Raw genomic sequence first — 17,782 nt, 5'->3', positions numbered from 1 at the left:
TGGCCTATATGTTTTAAGAAGTTTAGATGGAGCAGAATTCACTGATGCAGGCATGAGAAATAACTGCATTGCAGTTTCCAGTAGTCTGGGAACTAGACGTATTAATGGCCTTGCTGTTGTTCTCTGATGTAATGACTCAAAGATTACAGATAATGATGTAGTAGGGGTTTTTATATCATTTTGCTGCCTTGCCTATTGAAATCTTGACCTCCTGCTTGATCTTCTAGAGCATCTCGTTCTGGTTTTTGATTTTCTCCTAGATATAGTTCTAGATCTGGAATGACGACCTCTTGAACTCCTAAATCTTTTTGGACATCTATGCAGAGAAGTCATGAGTTGTAGGATTCTCGCGGGTCCTGCAGGAGTAGTAGAGGGAGTCTGTTGTGCTGATGGTATGCCTGGAGAAAAATGAGCCAACATTGATCTCCTGGGAAATGGAGTACTTGATATTTGAATCTCAGGCGTGACTCGCAATGGTGAATATGTTTGAGAGTACTCAGAGTCAGATGTATGTGGCACACTCCTGTGTCCTAAACTCTGAAGCTAGAGTGATGATATTTTTAATGTTGATGGGGCTCTAGCACTTGATTTAGAGTGCGATCTAGACTAACAATGGCAGATGGTAAATTTGCTGGTAAAGACTGTGTTGTATGCATCAACATCAAATGTTTGTCTTTCAACGTCAATGTTGTTTTCTGCGTTGTTTTCGATGTAGAAATATGTTTTGGTGTCATGTGTGGGACGGGTGGTGGCAAATAAGAAAAAAATTATAATAATTTTTTTTAAACGTACCTTTTCCCGTCGCCACCTCCTGCCGTGTTGCTCTCAGCACAGGCTCTCCAGCAATCCTGGCTCTGCTTTCATGTTAAACCTAGCATGAAAGCAGCACCAGGATTGGTCTGAGTGGCTTGGACTGCTGATCAGACACAACCTTGGGGTCTATGCAGTTTCTCCAGCCCGGCTGTGCATACAGCCGGGCTGGAGAAAACTAACGTCCATATTTAAGGAACGTTAGCGTCGCCTTAGCGTAATTTATTTTGACGGTAAAGCGGCGCTAACTTAACTCCATATTTATATTTTGACACTAGACCTGTCTAGCATCAAAATATTGGAGTAAGCGTCATTTGTAGGAAGTGCCAACCCACCTTGTGTCAAAGACAAGCAAAGTAGGCGTTCCCTTACTAAAAACAACGCTGTCCCCCAGTGCCATATTTAACTCCCAACGCTGAAACTACACGCAACTCGGAGGCAGACCTAAATAATGGCGCTAAGCCCCATTACCGTCATTATTTAACACCTGGTTAGACCAGGCGTTCAAGTGCTGCTAGGCAAATTTCCATGAGGAAATACTGTGAAATCGGCACATAGATGCCCACCCCAACCCAAAGCATCACCACCACCCACATCACTGGGACACTACTTGAGGAAGGAGCCCATCCCAAAAGCATATGTGTATGTTTGTGGTGTGCCACTTGGGGGCCCCCTGCCTGGCACTGGGTATGGTGGGCTTGCCCTGGGGACACTGGTCCCCTATGGTGGGCATTGGGGTAGTTTTATTGACTCCTGTTTATACTTAGATAGGAGTAATTTTTGGGGCTGCCTGTGCATCAAAAAATTACACGAGGCTGACTAGCGGTAGATATTTTGCCGCTAATCACCCTCCCGTCATTTTAGACCCACTAGCGCCATTTCCCTTATCACCATCCGTCACTGGCTAGCATCTTTTTTTTAGATGCTAGCCATTCTTTAGCGCCATTATGCGTCATTTCTTAAATATGGTGCACGGATGGAATTAGGAAATGGCGTTAGCTCACAATAAGAAAAACTACGCACAACTGCACTAGCACAGTTTTGCCTCAGTTTTCTTAAATATGGGCCTAAGTGCACATATGTGTTTGTCCGGCCTGAGCCGGCCAACCAAACACACAGGTGCACTTAGTGCACTCCACTCCTCCCCTTTCCACCTCCCATGGCCCAGCCCTGCCCCACTCTTAACAAGGTGTTGGCTTAGCCAGCAGATGAAAGATAAAACAATAATTAAATATTGTTTTAGCTTTCATCTCCTGGCTTAGCCAGGGGGGCGAAGGAGCCGTCCCTGCCTAACTGTCAGCTGTGAGGCATGATGGGATACAGGGTGTACTGTGAGGTTATTAAAGGCACATTGCCATTTTTTCCTTTACTATCCTTTGCATTGCAGCCCATTGGCTAACAATGTCTCATATTCCATTTTGTTTTTCCTTTTGAAAAGGTTTCTGAAAGATTGTCTATGGTCACCTTTTATTAGTGACACATTTCTATGTCATTTTCTTCTTTTTAAAATGAAAATTCAATGAAATCTGCCCATTTGCCTTTCTTTAGGCTGTAGACATATGTATGGTACTATGGTACAAAGTTTGTTATATATTAAGGTATAATTTTAACAGTGCTCCGGGATTCCCTTGCGTGGGCCGGACTATTCAGTGCTTATGACTTGATAAGGAGCCACTGCAAAAGAAATATCTTTATTTCTCCTTGTTACTTTGTCTTTCTTTGCTTTCTATGCCTCTAACAGTCCTTACAGGCATTTTCCTCTGGAGAAACGTGGAAAGAGGAAAATACATCTATGGACTGCCATTGTTTTCTTGCCGGAAGGTGTCCCTTCCTGCACAAAAACAATCCTGCCTGTAATCCAGACACCCTTCTGCTTCCAGCAATTTACTGTCTTGAGCATTATGTGTGTGTTACATAGCTCACCAAAGATATTGACCTTTTGATCACTATGTGTGAGATTTTGTCATACTTATGTAGACTCCTTGTCAGTGTGAAAGCTGTATGAAGGATGCTATTTAGGGGTGTTAGATGAGAGACTAGAGGACAACAAGCAGAACATTGATTCTATCAGGATGAGATAGTGCCACAGCTTGTATGGCTATTATGAATTCTGTTCACTGAGAAAAACTTAGTCTGCGAAGCATGATGTGTTGGTGCCAGGGAGTTTGTCTCTTTTTGGAAACGTGCGATCTAACACCAACAGTTATGTTTATGTGGAATGCTAGGGTTTTTAGCAGAGTTGACCAGCTGCAGGGTAAAGCCACGAAGGTTAACTGCTGAGTGTCATGTCTGCACACATTGCTGTTGATTGTCACTTGTGATTAGCACAGGTTAGGTCTTCAAAGATTTGACCTTCAAGAACCACTAAGGCATCTATAGAAGTATTTGTTGCATAGATTTTAATGACGAACAGTGTTGAAAGACCGCAGAGCGTTCTAGCATGAAATCTCCAGACATGTTAATACAAAAAGAACAGATGATAGACATAATACAGAACAAATCCAACATTCACCCCCAGTCACAGATCTGGATTTTATCCATAATTTGTTTACCTCACAATACCATTCCAGTTTAGATCCAGCCATATGTAAATCAGTCTTGACTCTGCTACCTATGGGAACAGTCCAGGACAAACTGCCAGGCCAGGTCCTCCCTGGACAAGAAACAAGCATCCTGGGACCATCTAGGGGTATCTCCCCTAATCAGCCAGGGCCAGCTTAAATCTAGTGGCATAGCGAGCACAGGACCAATGTCTGGACATACCTTTCCCACTTAGGGCGACAAATGCAAAAAGAACAGATGATGGACAGAATGCGGAACAAATCAAACACTCAACCCTAGTCACAAATCTGGCTTTAAACCATCAGTTTTTTTGCTCGCCATGCCCTTCCAGTTTGGACCCAGCCATGTGCGGCTCCCCATGAGAACAGTCCAGCCTGAACTACCAGGACATGTTAATAGAAATATCTCACAGTTCATTGCTATTCATAAACATACATGACTGTCCCTCTGCTAATCGAAAAATATGTTATGGCCTACAATGAAAGAAATGTTTTTGTTAGGCTTCTCCCGAAGTTATTTCATCACCTCCTGGACTGACACATTTTCACATTATCATCATGTTGGGTTGCATCTTTTCATGCAAGCTTAAAACAATTCCTATATGTGCCACTGTGATCATTCCAACACCCCAAACAGAATTTGCATGCCTTGCTTATCATTTACTTCTACCTAGGCTTCTCATCCCCAATAGGAAGATATTCAGTCACAAGGCACATTTTACTTTGGATACAACTACTTAGTGGGGCCCAATGTCTTTACTACTAAACTGTGTTTATATTTTTATTTTAGATGTTTTATAAAGAATGGACTAGATAAGTACGGTATAAATTAATTTACTGATGAAAGGTAGTACCAGTATCAAACCAAATTTTGAACCTGACCAACATTTACAGACATGGACTGAATAAGGTATCCATGACCGATGCAAATTTACCACATGTGAACTTGAAATCATTATCCCTCTCATCAGTCGTCTCATTAGCCAGCAGCACTAACCATCACACTGGCACATGCCACATCACTTTAAAGTTCACTTCCATCCATGCTACTTCATCACCTGCAGCAGTGCTTTTCTCAGCACCTTGCATGCCATCCACACCTGTAGCTGCAGTTGCACAAACAGCAACAGATGCTGTGGAACCTGCATAACTGACACCCATTGTTGGCTGGTAAACTTTGAAAGTGGCAAGGTGTAAACACCAGATGTAAATTGCATCGATCACGTGAAGTGATCAAGCACCAACCGTATCCACCACTATCCTTAGATCACTAAGGATAGGCAACAAGACAGACTGCACCCATCACCATGGTCTGAATTCCAAATGGAAGCTATTGAGAATAATATTGGATAATAGAGCCAGTGGCCGACGCCCGCACCCAAGGGGTTAAACACTGTGCCTTTACTAAAATAAATGCTAACATGAGGACAATAAAACCACACACATCAGCACAGTACTCACTTACAGACGAAATTATAAGGAGATACAAATCCTGAAAAAGACAGACACTAGAAATCTCAAGACCTGTGCTTAATTTGTGCTGGTGTTTGCCTCTGCTCAGTACTTGCACCTATTTTACAACGATTCTGTATATTTATGACAATCACCGTATGGGGGCACTGTCAGTCCATTTTTAAAAGAGCACAGCAGTAACACATGTAAGAATTCAATATATGATAAAAAATTAAAAGTGAATACCAGCAAGTCCAAGCCATTCGGATATCTTTGTGTTCCCGCTGTTGCTCAAATGGTCTTTCTAGGATTGTAATAGTTTTTAGGTGGCATTGGTACTGTTATTTAGCTGCACTGGCAGGGTCTGTAGGTGATGCAGGCAGCACTGGCCTCCTGAGAAATATATTGGTCCCTAGCACCTATGTGTTTTCAAATTAAGCGCTGCATAAGACAGATATATGCCGGATGGCACCAGTAAATTAAAACGCTGACACAAGGAGATAGGGAAAACGCACTTGGCACAAACACATATTTACCTAGGTACACATGAGTTAAGTAATAAAGAAGCATGAACACATCATAAAAATCTGGGTGAACATTAGAAGGCAAGATCAAAGGGAGACAAGTGATGAAAAACACATGGTGATGCAGAAATAATCGAGTATTAAAAAAAAGACAGACACCAAGTTGAATGGAAAAATAGACAGATGAAGACAAATGCAAGGTGAGAGATAGAGATCTGGATCATTGCTGGCGTCGACAGTAGGACACATAGGTCCCGAAGGGCAAAAGCATAGAGACGACATGGACACTGGAGGATATGGCATGCAGCCAGTCCTGTCTCAGTAACCTCTCACACTCAGGATTAGACAACTAAACTCAGCCTTTCAGCATCTTTAGTACCCCAAAGTATTTTCTCATCTGTACATGATAAAGACATTGAAATCACTCCACTATGGAGCATTAAGGCCTGCTGATCTTGCCAATCTCGGTCTTACTTCAGTGTCACTTTTTCATGTTCTTGCTGCCCCTTCTTCCAAAAACATCTTGGGTGGAAATGTACCTTGGGACTACAAGGAAAGGTCAAACCCTCCATTACCGAGCAAGATCCTTAAAAAGTACCACTGAAGAACAACTTCAGTTCCATTTACAATCTACTTGATGCTTAGCGTCAGATTTCTGAAGTCCAAAATAATTACTATTTTCCAGTGTCAAGGATCTCACCCTGGTCATCTCCAGTGTTCAAGGTGTTCGCCTACAGGTTCATACCAGGTTTTTATTAGCCTCAATCACGTTGACCTCAGAAATGCTAACCAGATTGAATACATTTATGGTACCGCACCTTGAGAATACTTTAACTCATCAATAGAGGACTACACCCCACGGACAGATATTTCTTGGCGCTCATCTGCAATGCATTTGGGGATAAGAGCTGATGTAATCTATAAACTAACAGACCTTCCCTGCTGTCTTCTTGGCTTTTTCTAGAGGTGACTGGATCACCGTTAGATATCTAGCTATCTAAGTTTGTTCCCAGAGTACTATAAACCAATTACGGGGACTGAATGTTTTTTTACTCAATTCGAGGTTATTTGAGGTCACCTACAACATTCTATATGGTAACATAATATCTGCCACTTGGCTCCTTCAGAAGTGTGATTAAACAAATATGCAGAGCACCATGTATAAGACCAAAATATTGTGAGCTTATTTGCTGTTTTCTGCAGTCTAATTAATGTTATAAACAGAGTCATGAATTCTAATGCCAGATAAACAATCAATCAAGTCTAGAGTGCGCATCTTTTGAGTGCTCATCTGATGGCTGCAAAAAAGAGCATAGTTGATTTGGAAGCTGTTGCCAATATGTTACATTTTCATTGATTGGTGCAGTCATGATGTTCTTACTCGAGAAGGAATGTTTTGAGTTTTGAGACATTCAGTTTCCTTTGCATACTCGCTCAGCATGGTCTTGGTATTTTCAAACTGCCCACCATAGTACAATCTTAGGGCACCAAGATTGATACCACTATGACAATTTACACCCACCAGTCCACTAAAGCTGCAGTTAAACTAAGATAACAGCAACATTGTGGACTTAGGCAAGACTTCAGTAATAGTTTGCTGTATTGTTATATGGACAATACAGCAATATCATGGTAAGGCCTCACCTAACCTAGTAGTGACAGCTTGATAATCCACTACCTTTCAAAAGCATGAGGTCACACTCCTAATGCACCAAACCTCCAAGCCATTCCATCTTTAGTGGATACTTTACAAGAAAACTCATAATAATTTTACAGTAGTATTACATGTTTCATATACGGATTATTCCTGTCCATTCACTGCGTATGTGCATTACATGAGTTGTTGTGTCTGACATTCCACGACACAGCACAAAAGTAGACCTTTCTAATTCTTACGTGAGAATTCCTAAGAATTTAGAAGAAGCAGAGGGCTTTAGTTATAAACTACTCCTTCACAAAATGTGATGTAAACACTGGCGTGGAGGCGGAAGGATGCACTGAAACAGCCCATAGCATTAGGTGGCAAAGAATGAATATTCCATTGGGCTTGGCAAAGACATGATTGACAAAGTCTCAAACCAATGGGTAATAGAGGGTGGTTGAGAAAACCCGATGGTTGAAGGAGGAGGACCCGAAACCCATTCTACATATGTTGTAAGTAATAGGTCTCTTTGACAGCTGCACAGTCAAAACACAAACCTAATAATTATATCCAAAATTCTAAGGGGCTTATTTAGAAGCAGCCTGCACCGCCGGTGCGTCACTTTTTGTGGCGGTCTGGCGGCGCAGGATGCTGACCCTCATCTGCAAGGCCACGCAAAGCCACTCTGCATGGCTTTACATGGACTTGCAGATTTGGAGTAAGGCAAGTCGCTGCAAGTCGCTGCGTTGCCTTACTTGGTGTCAGAGAGGTGTTCTGTTCCCATGCAACACCCTTGGATTTTGACACAATCACAGATTTTATAAGGTTTTGTAAACCTGGGAATGCATCAAAAGCCTACGCCTCCCCATGGGTGGGGTAAGGGTGATGCAACAGGGAAAAATAACATTATTTCTCCCCGTTTTTTCTCTTTCTTTGTGTGCTGCATAGGTAGAAAACATCTCTCCTGATTGTTTTTGTGTAGGAAGGTGTCCCTTCCTGCACAAAAACAATCACCCCACAACGCAGGGATCCTTGCACCACGGTGCAAGCGTGCCTGTGTTGGCTCTTGGCATCAATTTGTGCACCAGCGCAGGGGACAAGGATAGAAATGCGCCATATCTCGTAGATTCGGCGCATTCCTACTCTTTGCTTTTGATGCAGGGCAGCGGAGGCTTGTGGCACTGCTCTGTGCCAAAAGCTTGTAAATGAGGCCCTATGGGGCAGACTTATGAAGAGTGGTGCTGCACCTAGTGCAGCGCCACTTTTCCTGCACCCATAACCCCTAACGCCACTATGGTAGCACCATATTTAAAATACGGCGGACCATGGCGGTAATTTGGGTGACTAGTGTCTTAATTTGTTACACTAGTCCGGCGCTTTGAAGGATTAGCATCAAAAATGAGGACGCTAATCCTGCAAAGCACCCAGAGGCCCATTGTAATCAATGGGAGCCTCTTAATATTGCCTGCACTTAGCAGGCATTAAAAATGCAGATAAAAATGGTGCTAATGAGATTCCTTTGCGCCATTTTTACACGCCCCCCCAGTGCCAGAACGACCCCCTTGCATACATTATGTCTGGTGCAGGCATAATATGTCGCAAGGGGTTACAAAGTGGGGCAATGCTTGCATTGCGCCACTTTATAAATATGGCGTGGCGTTTTTCCCTTCCAACGCCACATCAGCATTAAAAAATGACGCTAATGTGGCGTTGGGACGGCGCAAGGCCAGCATAAATCTGGCCCTAAGTGTGTTGCCAAAGGTTGTGTCTCCTTGTGCCGCAATGAAAAGGACATCCTTGATTTTAATAAAACAACGGTAGGCAAACATAGCAATTAATCTGCCACGTGAACTAGGTATGTTTTTGTATAGAAGACGTTGGTAAAAAGCTTTACAAGAGGTAGATTTGTGCTTCAACGATGTTGGTTAACTTGACAAAAATCTTTTATGTAATAAAAATAACTTACCAACTCTGTCAGTCTTTTTAAGTCACGCTTCTTTCTTTTTGGGTTTTCCAAATTTTCAGCACCAGTTACAGCCCAGAGGTACCCTGCTGCCTACCGCTGTGCGCTGTTCGGAGCGAGCACTGTCCGCCAGCGGAATATACCTGGCAGATAACCGCCTGACGCTGTTTTTGTGGGTCGGGCCTCAAGCAGACCCTAAAGCCATTCAGAACCTTCTCGGGGTCCCTGGATTTCCGGCAGTCTGCTGCGGTGCGGTGAGTGCTCAGCAGTAAAGAATGAAACTCTGAAAACACAAGCACGCTGAATCTCCTGCAGAATTTGCATTGTTACTCTGAACTCTAAGTGATGCAAAACTCTTTCCTGATAACCACTGAGTCGCTCATTTTAAGAATAATTTGGCAGGACTTGTATTTATTTGTTAATGGAATATCCCAACAGGAGGAAACGCTGCAGATAATTGCTATGTATGAACCTGCGAAAAGATCAAGTATACATAATACTAGTCGAAGGGGACCAGCGGATGCCAGGCAGACAACATAAAGCAGTTCACATTTGATATGATGCTAGCACTAGACACCTACAGAGACAAACATCAGACTGTTTTTATAGGCAAAGTACTGCACTGGATCTTTGTAGCGCTGCCCAGTTCTTCAAGGAGTCTGGATGCAGCTAGGCCTTTTCCCAGTAATGTCCAGATCAGGAAGAACACAACATGGTTTTACTATTGGGTCATCAGGTAGCTAGAACCTACTTCTTCCATGGTACTCCAGGGAACAGTGTTTGCGCTGTTGAACTGGAATGGCTGAGGTTTCTTTATGGAGCTCCTGACAAAGAGGGGGCTCAAAGCAAGTCTAAAGGTGGGATTATAGGTGGTGGACGATAGGCCACAGTGACCCTTGCTCCAGGTCAGGGCCCTAAAAGAGCCAGAGGTTGGAGTCTGCATAGGAGGGCTTGTGGGTGGCGCCGTGTCTTTTGTGAGCAAAGAAGGAGGAGTAATGGAAAACCATTAGTATGAAATAGTGGGTGTTGCAAGTTTGAAGATGGTGGTGAGGAATTTATAAAGGGTTAGAACTAAGATTCAGCCATCCTGGTGAAGAAGTTGACGGTGGTATTAGTATCTGGTACGATGGGCATAGTGCAGGTAGAAAAGTTGAAATCTTTCTCCATAGAGAAGAGCGTTACAGGAGGGCAGCAATGTTGTTGACTCAGTCTGACTCTGTCACCTTACTGTCTCCCCAGGAGTCACCAAAAAAATGTAACTCTCACTGGTGTCAGAAGCTGCTTAACGTTCTAGGTCAGTGGTTCCCAACCTGTGGCCCGGGGACCCCTGGGTGTCCGCAAAGCCTCCTCAGGGGGTTCATGACTGCTTAGAAAATAAAATAAAATAATATAAACAGATTAATAAAGTTTATATAAATAAAGTGTCTAAATGTACAATTGAAAATATTAAAACGTACTCTAAATGTCAAGGGATTTGAAATTGGAGGCTACAAATGTAATTAGGATCCTAAGATTGATTCGTGGGAGCGGTGCAGGTGCATCAAACAGAATAGAGTATGGACAATGTGGGGCTTCAACTGAATTTAGAAATGCTCTGAACTTTCTATTAAAATTATTTTTTCATTTATATTTGTTTGCAAATTAAATAAAATGTGTTATCATTTGTTTATATGTTTGATGAATGCATGTTTCTGTATTTATTGTGTATTGTTTTGCGTTTCAAATCATCAAAAATGTTTAGGCCAGGGCACCTGGCTTTCAGTAATGGCACAGTGGGGGTACCTGGATTCCAATAATGATTCAGTGGGGGGTCTCCGGGTTCCAGTAATGATAAAGTGGGGGTACACAGAAGTCAAAAGGTTGTGAATCACTGTTATAGGTAGTTCAGGTTTTAAGCATAGGTGGATCAAAAGAAAAAGATTCACCTTATGAGTTTGTTGGCTTCAAGTTCTCATCGAGCGAGAAACGTTAACCCAAATTTCTGTCAAAATTTACATTTGTCACTTTTGATTTGTTTAGTGTGTGTTGCCTGTGCTGGACAATCCTCTCTCTGCTCAAGCAAGGAGAATCATCGAGAGGCTGCAAAAGGAAGGAGCCCGCACTGCAAAGGTGAATTTATTTACTGGGTTTGAAGTTTAAAATCAGCTTTTAGGAGGGCTGATCTAGGTTTGTAAACTCTTGTTCATGTCTCCTGCAAAATGCAGAAGTAATCCTGCACACATATTGTGCATGGTTACTCTAAGAGAACTCTTTTCCCTCCCTATTGCAGTAAATCAAGGACAAAGCACCTTTTCTGGATGTGTGCAGGATGTACACATCAATGGACAGCTCAAGATTTTAATCTCAAAAACACTAAACCCCATCCTTCTAACAAAGCACACTTTCTACCATAAATCCTGTTAAATCCGGCTTCTTTAAGATAGGTCAAGTTTCGTAAAATGTAACAAATAGTCATAAAAAAGTATATATCTTAATCTTTCCCTGTCTTCTTGGGATGAACCCCTCAAAGACTGAAACTATTTTAGTGCAGAACCGTTTTCTTCCAGACAGTATCCAAAGCATCTAAAGTTTTAAACATGGTGGCCAGTTCTTGCAGTCACTATATGACTGACCACAGTCCTTTCCAGGGCTCTCACCTGTCCCTTGTGAGAGCGGTAACCAACATAGCCCCCGGGGGAGTGTACAAGTGTCACTTCTGCTCCTAGCTGCAGAGGGGTATTACTGCAGGGCGACTACATCCGTCTAATGGGAAACCTTGTAGCAGAAGCTGCCAGTGTCTCCCTTGGTTCTGAGCTCAGGTGCCAACTGAATTACTTATGGAGGTATCCAACTACAGACTTTGTGTACAAATATTTTTGGAGAGATACGATATTGGGCCCTCAGAGATTATGGAAACTAGCCTATCCAGGGGTGCGGTCTTGCCTTCCAAATAGAGATCTGTTCAGGAAATGTGGAGCCAGCACTCCTGGCATGAGTGGACAAGGCAGTGCCTATCATTGTGAGACACAGGGGGCAAGTTGGAGCACAACATCCCACCATAGTTGCACACAGATACCAGTCAACTCCTTTCCCTCCTCAGCCTCTTTGATGAGCCAAGTGGAGGAGGTGATGTGCTTGGGTATTTTCACAATGGAAAACACCATTGCTCTTTGCATGCCAGTTACTGTGCCGATTCAAATGGATGGGAATCATATTAGAAATATATTTGTGAAGACTTATCCATTCCAGTGTTTTCCCAGTTTGACTTCCAGTGGACAATACGATCACACAAAATCTAGACAAACAGAATGTTTACCCTAGTTAAACTTCTGTGAAATGGCCACCAACCTGCAACTTTTCACAGACTTGTTAAAAGAAGACAAAAAGCTGTACAATCCTTCATATTTAGTTTTCCTGTTAAGTGATCGCCAAAATGAGGGCAAGCCGCAATGCCCAGCTAAAAGTCTGTCTTCAAACTACAAAGAGCAGATCCTTCACTCTAGGCTCCATCTCCCATTATCATAGAAGCACTGCATGAAAAGCATCCCTACTGTCTTGTCTCTGAGACATGCCAGCACCAAACTCAGAGGTAGCCTGCGTGTCACATCATCACCCATGTACTCAGTGAAAAAAACTTTCTCATTGCATCACCAAGCTAACGTTACCCAGTTCAATACTCAAGGAATAGCTGAGGTCTCAATGGGACCACACAAGTATAGTCTGTGAGAAGCAGTATGACAGCAGGGCAGACTGAGAAGCTTGTTCCTGGACCCATTAATATGATGGAATGCACATTTGTTTAAGTTTAACAAATGTATTGTAATGATTGAGCGAGATAAATTGTCAATATTACAAATATTTTGCTGCCCTGACATGAGAGGTCTTTGCGAATTATGCCTATGAGTGCAATTAAAAAGAATATCTCTGAAACCTAGTTGCGTGAACTGCAATGAAATTCTTAGGTTTCCTCTTCGTACACTGACCTGGCGCAACCACAAGTCAACAACAGAGATTCATGTGGGTACAACCAGAGGCCATAAACACAAACACACACTACCAGAGAGCATCCAGGCTGTTTGCAGCCTTGCAGTCACCAGACTCAAAGGTAGAAAAGACAGATACTTACAAGGTTAGACTACTTGTAATAGCACAAAGGCTTCCCAATCTGCATTCTATTCATGTCGAAAACACTGCATACCATGGTGGCTAATCTCACTCAAGTAACAGGTTTAAAAAGAAATGGAAACAATCCTAAAGTATTTTGTAATTAAAACTGTGACACGCTAGTTGAACAACGGGGATAAGATAGAAAGTGGAGACCAATTTGTCAGCAATAAGCAGGGAAATGGCTGGACTGAATGACTCTGGTGGTCTCATGCTACTGTTAATAAACAAACAGTTACATATCCCAAAAGAGAAGATAGGCCAAGGAATGAGAGAGCTTTTTAACTGGATAACATGTGAAGTATTTTGGATGAAATATAATTAACAGTATGGGTCACCCACACCCCCCAAAAGTTATTGTGTGATTCTTAAAAACTACCAAATGTGTTTTGTCTTAAATCAGTAAAAATAATTTTCTACTGAGTTCAAAGTTAACTATAACAAAAATTTCCTTTACAAATGTTTCTGCAGCTGTTCGTGGTGAAGCCAGGAGACGAGATGGAAAAGCTTTTCAAGATGTTCCTTGAAGAGGACAAAAGCCCGAATGGCGGCGCCTCCTACAAGGACTTCCTGTGTCATATTCACCGCAGCATTCAGCAGCTGCTCCGGCAGTGATGCCGCCTCTTCATGTGGGGCTACCTTTCCGTTACAGGATTTCCTTTGGTGCTCATCCTACTAAGCAAGTCTTACTGCCACGTGGTAAACTAAAGACTTTAGGAAACTAAATATGAACAAGTGCTCGGTGCCACCTTCTGCCTAAGCAAGCTCGTGACAAGGGAGATGAGAACGCCGGTCCCCCTGTGTCCAGACTGCCAACCAACGTACGAGGTTGTGGTTCCTCGCGCCATTTAGCAGGACAACTTCCAATGAAGAATATTTTGTGGCAATTGAGAAAGCAATTTACAGGCAAAGGTTGAAAACACAGTGCAGGCGGTCAGGAAGCATTATCAGACAACAGCTGATCGGGCTCTGTGTTTTCTACTAGGTAAACGTCTTATCGACGATCACAGGGATCCACTTTCATACCATCTCCTACAGGTAGACTGCCTGTCACACGACCACAGAGAAGCTTACATTTGGGCTATGTCCTTCCTGCAACAAAATACACAAACAGCAGTTCTGTAAAAGTCTACCTCATGATCCTTCAACATTTGCTAAGACAGCAAGAATTCATGACAGTTCCAATATTGACACCCTTTTGAAACTACACTTCCTTTAAAGTCTACTGATCTTCAGCAGTTCTGCACACTGGTTCTGATCACATGATCACAGACGATCTGTTCCAGTGTTTTCCCAGTTTGACTTCCAGTGGACAATAGGATCACACAAAATCTAGACATACAGAATTTTCCCCCAGTTGAACTTCCTGCGAAAGGACCACCAAACTTCAACTGTTCACACACAGACTTGTTAAAAGTAGACTAAAAGTTGTACAATCTTTCAAAGCAAGTTTTCCTGTTAAGTGATCGCCAAAATCAGTGTAAGCCGCAACGCATAGCTAAAAGTCAGACTTATGACTACAAAGAGCAGATCCCCCACCCTAGGCTTCATCGCAGAAGGACCGTATGAAAAGCATTTCTACTGTCTTGTGTCTCTGCCACATGCCAGCACCAAACTCGGAGGTAGCCTTTGTGTCACATCATCGCCCATGCGCTCAGTGAAAAAAAATAGTTCTCATGGCATCATCAAGCTAACGTTACACAGTTGAAAACTCAAGGAAGAGCTGAAGTCACAATGGAACCACATGAGTATAGTATGTGAGAAGCAGTCTGATAGCAGGGCACACTGAAAAGCTTGTTCCTGGACTCATAAATATGATGGAATGCACATTTGTTTAAGTTTTACAAATGTATTGTAATGATTGAGCAAGATAAATTGTAAGCATAACAAATAATTTGCTGCCCTGTCATGAGAGGTCTGTGCAAATTATGCCTTCGAGGGCAATTAAAAAGAATATCTCTGAAACCTATTGCACATCTAATTTTCAGAGGATACATGCTATTAATAAGCCCTGGGTCAGCTACTGGTCTGGCTGCTTTGTGTGAAAGGTTTGCACACTCAGGCCCATATTTATACTTTTTAGTGACGCATTTGCGTCGTTTTTTTACGCAAAATTGCAGCAAACATACAAAATACAATAGTATTTTGGAAATTTGCGCAGCTTTTGCATAAAAAAATGGTGCAAATGCGGTGCTAAAAAAGTATAAATATGGGCCTCATTGTCTTCATTAGGAGATGGAGAAAACCTAGTAGAAGAAAGGTTTCTTACCTGTAATACTGGTTCTCTTTCAGGGAAAACCTCATCAAACTCATAAGCACTTGAACACTTTGCAAAATATATATCTATATCTGCATCAGCCCTTTGGAAGACAAAAAAGGCATATACATTGAAAACAATAGCCTTTGCAGCCCAAAATGGGCTGGAAATACCCAAATATAATTTGTTTATTTTTTAAACAATATCTCCAATTGCAGTAATATGGTCACTGAATCTAAAGTGACTAGAAATATCAGTCACAAACCTTTTTTTAAAATAAAAAATAAAGGGAATGAAGGGCATTGCTAGCACATAGCCTGCCCAGCTACAGCATTAAAACTGGCATAGTGCCTTTTAGGGTTTCACCCTTACTCCAGTGTCTCATCATGCAACTGGGGTGATAGTTAGGTCAGGTCATTTTTCCGGCTGCTGGCAACAGGACCCGGATCACTGAGGTTGGGCTGTGTCTTAATAAAATCACTTTGAAACCTGATCCAACCAACCTCATGCAACACCTCTTTGGACTACAGAGATTTTCACCATTTTCTCATTGGATTTTGATATATTTTCCAGTCAGAATGCGTTCAACTGTTCATGAATAACAGTTAGGTTTGTTAATTTTTAGGGAGATAAAGATAATGGGCACTGAATACAAACAATTACTTTAAACTCTTGTCTGTGGAGGTTGGAGGGTTGTTTATGGCTTTGATGAGGATTCCTCTGGAGGAGAACTGGGATTCCAGGTGAGAAACTTTTCATGTGCTTTTAAGGGATTCTCATTAAGTCATAAGCACTGAACAGAATAGCAAGGTTATCCCACTACAAGACATTAGGACAAGAAACAAGCAAAAGTGTCCTCACATTTACCCAAAAGATTTCTTAAAGAGGCCTGACATAGTTGGGCATATGATCTTGAATCTGAATCCAAACAGTAATACCTTATAAAGGTATGTATTGACTTGCATTTAGCAGCTAGCTTTACCTATCTCTGAAATGGGTACTTTTTTTTTTAACAGAGTCACGGTCTCTGCTTTTGTCCCAGTTGATTGAGCTTTAGCTTTACTAAGAAGGGAATTCTTCGCTGTTAACGGACCATGATGCATGAACAAAATCCACCTGGAAATGGATTGCTTAGAGGTGGCGGGACCAGTCTTAAGAGGACCATATTTCACAAATAGGTTGTCAGTTTGTCTGATCTTTTATGGTTTGTCTACATAGAATTTTAGTAACCTTTTGACATTGAGCGAATGAAGAGCTCTTTCTGCTGGATTCTACGAGTTTGGGGAAAAATTCGACATATATTGTTTGATTTACATGAAAACTCATTAAAACTCTTGTCTTATGAAAAACTGTATGAGGGTCTTTAGAATAGAAGGCAGAATTTTGCTTACCTTCCTTACAAGAGTAATAACTATGAGGAAGGTTGTCTTCTACGATAAATACTGCAGTCGCTTTGTGTGTATGTGTAAAAAGTGGACGCATGAATTTTGAAAGCACAAAATGAATTCTCATGGGACCTGAATGGGAGGAAAAACCTTCTTCATACCGTTTAGAAATCCTTCAGTACTGCTGTTTGGAAGAAAGGACTTTTTCTATATGCAGTAACAGCTCTAAGGTGAACCTTTGTGGAAGAACAGGAAAGGCCAGATCTTGCTAAGTGAAAAGGACATGGAACAACCACATTCTCTTGGAATGCAATAGGGTTATTGTTTTTCTGAATACACCAGATGGAGAAACATTTCCACTTAAAAGCATAAGATGCTTTGCACTATTGTTCGTTGAGATTCCAATCGTGAGTTGTATTAATCAACTCAGGGTATCCACTTGAGCATTTCGTATTATTGGTAGATGGACCACTGTAATAGTTAGGCTTCTTGCCAATAGTCATTTCAAAACGGTTTGAGCTTTCGGTCATGTGTCTCAATAGTATTCATCTTTGCTTGTTCAGACAGTACATTGTAGTTGTATTATCTGTCTGCACAAGAAGTGAATGCATTCTAACTGAAGTGAAGAATGACTTCGGAGCTAGATGGACAGCCCTCAACTAACAGATTGATGTGGTAGGGCTTCTCAGTTTCTGCCTATAACCCTTTGCTCTGTAGATTGTCCTTGTGAGCACCCCATCCTAGAAGAGAAGCATCTGTCACTATAGTTTTCTAAAGAATAACCCAATTGGCATCACAAAGGAAGTGGTTGGAGGGCAGCTTGGGATAATGTCAACGTGTTCTCCCAGCTTCTCGATTTCTGGTTCCATTGATCTTACAAACATTGTTGTAAAAGTCTCCTGTGGAGCCTGGTATTTGAAGTTAGACATATGAATGATGCTCTTGATCCCAGTAATGAGGAAATCTGTTGTGCCTTTGGATGGAGTGCTTGTTTCAGACTGTGACACTTCTGTTGGATAGATTTGAGTCTCCCTACCCAAGGGTA

At 42.0% G+C, this 17,782-nt stretch overlaps 1 protein-coding gene across 2 annotated transcripts in view; it reads left to right on the top strand.

Moving 5' to 3' along the window:
• LOC138266016 (protein transport protein Sec24C-like) overlaps window positions 1–16,701 on the top strand; it is a 192,804-nt gene extending 176,103 nt beyond the window's left edge. For both annotated transcript variants that reach the window (XM_069214320.1, XM_069214321.1), the window contains exons 20-22: window positions 9,015–9,206; window positions 10,972–11,061; window positions 13,567–16,701. In XM_069214320.1, coding sequence (XP_069070421.1) covers window positions 9,015–9,206; window positions 10,972–11,061; window positions 13,567–13,710 — 426 coding nt within the window. In that variant the 3' untranslated portion in view covers window positions 13,711–16,701. The remainder of the gene's footprint in view (window positions 1–9,014; window positions 9,207–10,971; window positions 11,062–13,566) is intronic.
• Window positions 16,702–17,782: the final 1,081 nt, after the last annotated feature.

Source organism: Pleurodeles waltl, chromosome 11 (genome assembly GCF_031143425.1).
Source record: "Pleurodeles waltl isolate 20211129_DDA chromosome 11, aPleWal1.hap1.20221129, whole genome shotgun sequence".
NCBI lineage: Eukaryota > Metazoa > Chordata > Amphibia > Caudata > Salamandridae > Pleurodeles > Pleurodeles waltl.
The sequence above is the reverse complement of the archived record's forward strand: the minus strand, read 5'-3'. Positions and strand labels throughout refer to the sequence as shown.